The sequence below is a fragment of the Typopeltis vanoorti genome, chromosome 3, assembly GCF_054136105.1.
Source record: "Typopeltis vanoorti isolate ZY-2024b chromosome 3, IOZ_Tvanoo_1.0, whole genome shotgun sequence".
Classification (NCBI taxonomy): Eukaryota; Metazoa; Arthropoda; class Arachnida; order Uropygi; family Thelyphonidae; genus Typopeltis; species Typopeltis vanoorti.
Window position 1 is genome coordinate 46,990,192 of NC_143551.1, and position 7,309 is coordinate 46,997,500.

At 36.9% G+C, this 7,309-nt stretch overlaps 1 protein-coding gene across 1 annotated transcript in view; it reads right to left on the minus strand.

The window, feature by feature from the left end:
* The window catches only part of LOC150108102 (atrial natriuretic peptide-converting enzyme-like), a 201,985-nt gene that overhangs the window by 74,303 nt on the left and 120,373 nt on the right, over window positions 1-7,309 (minus strand). The window contains exon 2 of the mRNA XM_090415588.1: window positions 1,396-1,600. Within this exon, the coding sequence (XP_090271714.1) occupies window positions 1,396-1,600 (205 nt within the window). The remainder of the gene's footprint in view (window positions 1-1,395; window positions 1,601-7,309) is intronic.

Sequence of the window (7,309 nt, forward strand, 5' to 3'; positions counted from 1 at the left end):
TCACTAGTTTTTAATTAATGTTACGAGAAGTAAGGCTATTTAGAGAAGACTGACTACGTGTGGTGAGGAATTGTATCACGACAGTTGTAAGACTCGGTTCTTTGATTGAAATTTAATGAGTCTATCAAGACCAGGTACTACCCCAGGGAATTTTCAACAATAAGTTATTGAAGCGATTATTATATGTAACTTTGAGAAAAAGTAGATAGTTATGGGTGAAAGTTAGGTTTCAAGCTCTCACAAGCATAACAACAACAATAACAACACAGAACTGTGTTGTTATTATTATAAATGGAACAGCGTGTGTTTAACGCGGAGGGAGGAGTTTATACACGATAAAGAAAAATATATAATATTATTATTTAAAAAAAATATGTTTAATGGACTAAAAATCGTGAAAAGAAATAAATTTGTATAGATTGTTTTCTTGCTTAATAATATACACCCATTTTTGTAACACTTAGCAACAAATAAAGGAACTGTCTCTAATAAACTAGTTAATTCTGGATGGAATGGGGTCACTCGACCGTGAGATGCGGTGATTGATTCATTCAATCCAATACCCTTGGAGGGTAATATATGGCAATGCTGTAACCAATGAAGTTTAACTGAGGTTCGACTGTTGCTGTTACCCTCCTGCCATGATCAGAGCTTTAATAGCTCAATAACACCTTATCCCTACACTGTCCGCTACAGATAACGGGGAAGATGAAAAGCATTCTTGCTTCGCCCCTTTAAGCCAGTCCTTATAAGGATAAGGACTAGTTAATTCTTCTCGGCTATTGCTGTTACCCTCTTGCCTTGATCAGAGCTTCAATAGCTCAATAACACCTTATCCCTTCCTCTACAGATAATGGGGAAGATGAAAAGCATCCTTGCTTCGCTCCTTTAAGCCAGTCCTTATAAGGACTAGTTAATTCTATCGTATCTTGCTTCAAATGTATTTTGTATGAACGTATCAAAGAAAATAACCACATTTGTCTTTCACTTGTTGAAAGCTACTGAAGGAAAAATGTTAAAATAGACTCATTTTGTAGAACCAAACTGCGTTTAATTCATGAGGTTTCAGAGCTTCGTCATGAAGAAAATAACTCATTCTGTTATTTGTTAGCATAGAGAATCACCAGAAGCGAGGATTGTTGTGCTGGTACGCGATAAACTAAAGATTTTTCGTTGGACATAAATCATCTCGCAGACATATTCTTAGAAGATAACCCATGTGAGCCGAAATGGCCACTTAATCAGCACACACACACACACACATATTAATTATAATAATCCATTTACTGTCCCAATGAGATTGTGGATTATATTATGGAACAATTTGTCATCATAGTTTTCTTACTTCGAAAGGCGTGGTGCTTTAGAGCACTAAAGAATACAGGCTTAACTTACGGCCGAAATAAACACCAGCTGCCGCTCCCAAAGACACAAAAAGAACTGCCAGGATTACGCATGCGCAAGAAGTCGGCGTACATCCTTCCTTCTTGGTGAATTTTATTTCCCGACTGTCTCCACTCTCACTAGGAGTACCACAACTGCTAGCACTGCTTCCTGTAACTAACGACAGGGGGCGTTGTTGAATGTCATCCATTTCTCTCTGAAAAAAAGAAAAATAAATAAAGAGAAAATTCTAATTAAGATTTTTTAAAATTTATATATGAAAAGTTTGGTTTTCACTTAATTTTAAATAAAATTTTGTTACTACAGATTGTTTTATTTTATACGTTTGTAATTATAACTAATTAATTCTGGTAAATAAGGTTATTAAACTTATATTCTTATTCAAATACTGTACATCGTTCTGATTTAAAAATATCTTTCCAATATTCAATCGTTAACAATCATTCAGATAAAATAAAGTATTACTTTAAGAACGCCAAGAGTCAAATTAAAAACTGTAATGAAAGAAATGTCCAGTAATGCGCAATTACTTAATAAAAAAATAATAAAAACGAGGAAAGAAATTACAAATTCGATTTCCAGAGATACTTCATATTTCTCACATGCATATTCATGGATTAGATTAGAACAAACGTAAGGATTTTGTATTTTGAAAAACAAAACGAAGTTATCTATGACTCATCTTATTTTTTATCCTTCTTCCTTTCCGTCTTAAATCTGTAAGCTTTGAATGATCTCTTTATCCTCACTTCTCACATGGCAATCATACAACTATCAACTTTACTGACATAAGGGGTGAAGCAAAAGCTTTTCATATTCCCGGCTATCTTGAGAGAAACTGTGAGTGGAGAGAGTTTATGAGCTAATTGCTCGCCCTGAGTGGGCTAGGAGATTAGTCCTCGGTGTTGAAGTTTAGGATGGCTTTAGGTCTTTTATGTTTGAAATAATCCATTGCGTCATAATCTGCAGTCAGTTGGATCAGTTTTTTAGGGTGCACAGATGCCTTTGAGAAGAATTTGATTGCTATAGTCTGCATGAAAGTGAAAATATAGGGGACATTTGTGTCCCGATGTAGCTGGACAGTTCGAATGAACCACGGGGCGCCCAAGATCATTCTAAGACATTTATTCTGGATACGTTGTAATTTGAGAATATTAGTATTTGAAGTATGACTCCAGGCCGGTGAAGCGTAGATGAGTATTGGACGAACCATCAGTTTGTATATGAGAACTTTGATTCTGGTGCTCAGCTTACTGTTTCTGTTAATGAGTGGGTAGAGCTGGGCTATGGTTTTTGATGTGTTTGCACAGAGTCCTGATATGGGAGCTGAAAGTCAGTTTTCTGTCCAACATTACACCAAGATATTTGATCTCAGTTTTCCACGGAATTTTAGTGTTGAAAAGGAGAATATCTTCTTTAGGAAGCACTGATCTTCTAGAGAATAGGACGGCTACGCTCTTCAGGGGATTCACTTGGAGTCGCCATTTGGAGAAATATTGTTCGATTAGCACTAGGTTTTCTTGCAGTTTCTTGATGACTAGGTGAGGCTTTAAAGATCTGGCCAATATCGCTGTATCATCAGCGTATAGAGCTTTAATTGAAGATAATGAGTTGTGCGGTATATTATACAAGTATAAGGAGAACAGGATCGGTGCTAGTAAGGATCCTCGTGGAACTCCCGTCAAGGTGCGTTTTTGTGTCGAGACTACCCCACACATCCTGACTTGCATGCGCCTATCGTAGAGGTATGCCTTTATAAGATGAATGATTCCGATTGGTACACCAGATGATATCAGTTTGTATAGCAAACCATAATGCCAACCCTTGTCAAATGCACTGGCTATGTCAAGGAAAACAGCCTCAGTGCACTGACGCCGTTTAAAACCCGTGGTGATGTGTTCCACTAATCTGTGTATTTGTTGCGTGATGCTATGCGATTGTCGGAAGCCAAACTGCTCCTCAGGCAGGATATTTATTCGGAGTACTGAATCTTGGAGTCTGGTATATATGGTTAAAATCGAGGTGATCGTATGCAGATTTGCATTGTTTTTCAAGATGATTTGCTATTGCTTCAGCTTTATCAGCATCAGTATGGATGAGACCTGAATATGTTTGGAGGGGGGGGGGGGGAAGAGGTTTATTTCTGTTTTTAATCTTTCGGATGAGATTCCATATGGAGTGGTTATCAGTACAGATGGAGGTCAGTTTTTCTTCCCAGAGTTGAGTTCTATGGGCTGCGAGGGCATCTCTCACTGCAGAGTTGAACCTGTTCAAGATCCGTTTGTCTTGTGACGCCATGGGATTGTGGTATCTTTTTCTTGCCATATTTTTTTTCTCTAATCAGATTCATAATATCTTCTGGCAAGTGGTTGGATTTGTGGGAGTTGCAGGGGTAGTGACTGCTGCACAGGCTGCTTTAATCTGTTCTGTTAGATTTTTAACAGCTGTTTCAATTTCCTCTTTTGATTTAATGATGGGAACAGGACTAATATGAGTGAGGGGGGAGATAATTTTTCAAGGTTTCCCAATTTTAACCTTATTGGGTTATGGTCTAGTGACAGATTGTTAATCGTCATTAAATTGTATTGGAGTCTGATGTGCTGCAATATGGCTATGTCCAACACATCAGCCCGACCATAAGTGTTGTGATGGGTGGGGTCAGCAGGACCTATTACATGAAGGTTGTTGAAATCAGCATAGTTCTGTAGTATCTGTCCATTTTTGTTGGTGGAATGGCTATTCCAGGTAGAATGCTTGGCTTTTAAATCACCTGCCACAATGATAGGCTCTTCAGTATCAAATAAGGCGTTCAAATCCGAGAACAGTAATGATTTTTGTGGAGGATGATATGCTGCGAAGATTTTTAATTTGCCAACAGAACTCGTGAGAATCTCAATGCCGGTGACCTCGAGGTTGGTGGTAGGAGAGATGTTTATGGAGTGATGAGAGATGAAATTGTTAATGAAAATTGCCGTGCCTCCTCCTGTGTGGGATAGTCTATCAGCTCTGTACAGTTGGTATCCACAAATTTTGGGGTTGTCTGAAGGTCTTAGGTGCGTCTCATTTAGACGAAAGTTTGAAGTTCTAAAATCTTACTCCTCAAGCCGTTCGCGTTCCACGCAATGATCTCCAGAGATTCTAGTTTTAATTTGTTACTATTCATTCGTAAACGCTGAAATAATGGCTTTTGTGTCCTTTAGAAATCTGTTAGTAGAGCTTTGTGAAGGGTTGGATCTGCTAAAATCCAACAGCATATTTGCGAGAGAAGAGGTAATGATAGCTGTCAGATTTGTGTGTGTGGTGTTGTCTGTTCACGGGATGACTGTTTAGAACGAGTTACATCCGCATATGTCCTAGATTGTTGTTGCGGAGTTACTCTTTTGGAAACCTCTGGCTCCGTCTAAAGGACGTCTGACCTTTTATATTGAACTTTAGGAAACTGTGAAGTAGTCTCTGACATAGGTGTGCTGAGTGAGGAAGAAAATGTTTCTGCTTCTGAATTTCTATTTCTTGGATTGTGAGCTCATCCTTTGTAATTGGCAGTGTGAGGACTGCCACAATTGGTACATTTAGCCGGGGTAGATTTTGGTTTAGTGCATGTATTTGTTGGGTGGGCGACCTCACATTTTAGACATCTGAATTTAGCCCTGCACATCTTCTGGGCATGGCTAAATCTTTGACATCTGTGGCACTGCCCTGTTGAAGCTCTTTTTCTTAGTGGTTCTATAGTAACTTTTAGTCCACAGATGGATGTCAGATCATATATTATGTGCTTATGAGCTTGACTGATCTCAATTAGAACCAGTGGCATTGGAGTTTTGTCTTTTTTTGGTCATTCTACTGACATTAACGGGTGGTGGGTCTTGGTGGTGTAGATCCGCAACCACTTCTTCTACGGACACGTCTTCCGAGACACTTCTGATTACTACCTTGAGGTTTCTTTCTGATCCATTCTTTGCTTGACTGTATGAAATCTTTAAATTGAACATTATAGTCCTTAGGGACATCGATTTTTTCTTTTCTATAATTTTCTATAAAAGATAATCGGAGGTATATTTTCCTTTGAGGAGGTAGGAGAGTCCGGATCAGGACCGTCTTCTTCCATTCAATTCACTTTGGGTGGTTCAGAGGCTGCAGTTTTGCGAACGCGAACCTCCTGATAATCGCTGTGATCTGCAATGGAATTGTCATCAGCAGTTGTTTCTATTACGCTGGTGCTATCTTGATGGATACTGGGAAGAAGTTCAGAGAGTTGAGGGTCATCTGAATCAACCAATTTTATTTGATGAATTACGACTTTACCTGGCCATTTAGTGTGCAGTAGATTGCCTACATGCTTGAAGATAGCCAGAAGTTCTTTGAAATTTAGTTCTTCATATGGTGCCTCCATGATTGGCCCCAAAGTCTGTTCTGTGGGGCAGAACATGCCTTTCCCTTGTCACGATAGCAAATAGATAGTTGCTTATGATTACAAGTTATGAAACAATGGCGATACTAGCGACAATAGGCCTAGCGTATCGCCCTTGTAATTTCAATTGACTTACCTGAATAAACCACTATGGAAACATAGTGTCTGTTTATGGTAGCAAGCAATAAACTACTATTACTAAGCATAAATCGCTAAAAAATATTATTATTAATGAATAAACATAAATCGCTAAAAAACATATTAATCAAATTCACCATCAATAATACATATATATACGAAACACTACACTCGAGCCGCCAAAAGAATACCAATCAAAATCATCAGATCATTCCGCAATCACACAATTATTATCATTTTGACTTAATAACTTATATTATTCAGTAGTTTTGAAGGTGTTTGGTTAAAGTGAAATATAAATTCAAGGTTTGTTAATTAAATACGAGAAGTGGTTTATTACACTGTTTATGGGAGATTTTTAATATTACTTCTGTTATTTATAATAATAAATTCAAACGCATTATTAGCTCGTTTAGTATTTTAAAATGAAATAAACTACTCTAAAATGCAATTTCCTGCTTAAGAGATAAGCAATGCCCCCTACCGGAAAATTTAGAAATCTCTATTTACTTATATTAAAGGCGTAAATTCCTATAGATGTTGTAGGTGATTATTAAACCAGCTTTCATCAGAATCTTAAAGCGGGACAGATTCCGAGTGGAGGGAAAATGCTACGAATATTGATCTGAAAGCGTCGATATTATCATCAAACGTAAGATGTGTGGCAGGCGAGTTTAGTGTCCTAACGATCTTTCTTTACCGATAGTTACTTAAAAGCGCGGAGGGTGAATGGTTCCTGGCAAACCATAGATTTAAACTATTGCAAGGTAGCTCATTATTTACTTCGCTATAAAGATAATGCACGAATCTAGGGAACGCATTTACTTCTCTGATCTCATAACAAAACAACAACAACAAAAAAAAAAACTATTTAAAGAGCTAACAATAATGTACATTGGTCGATGGATTTTTACTGTACTTTATTTGTATAAATACGACACTAGTCAAAACAAGTTTGAAAAAGAACTTTCGTAAAATACAAAAACATTTTTTAAATTTGCAAATAATCTTAATGCCGCGGTATATGAAATCCTTTTAAATGTATTATTAACTCTCGAACCCGTATCCTTGTAATAACGGATATATCAATCATACTGTATTTATCCATATATATATTTACAAAACATATATAAACTTAACTAAAAAAAAATTATACTAGCTGTGCAGTGGCGTAGGAATAATGATTCCTCTATACGTCTTGAAAAACCGGATTTTAAATAATACAATTAAATGCAATAACGGTTTTTTAATACATAGATGTCACATAAAATTAAATCAGATAATTAGAATAAAACTTCAACAGTGAATTGCAAAATCCTTCAATCTTTTGCAATAAATAAATTTAAGCATTTGATTCTT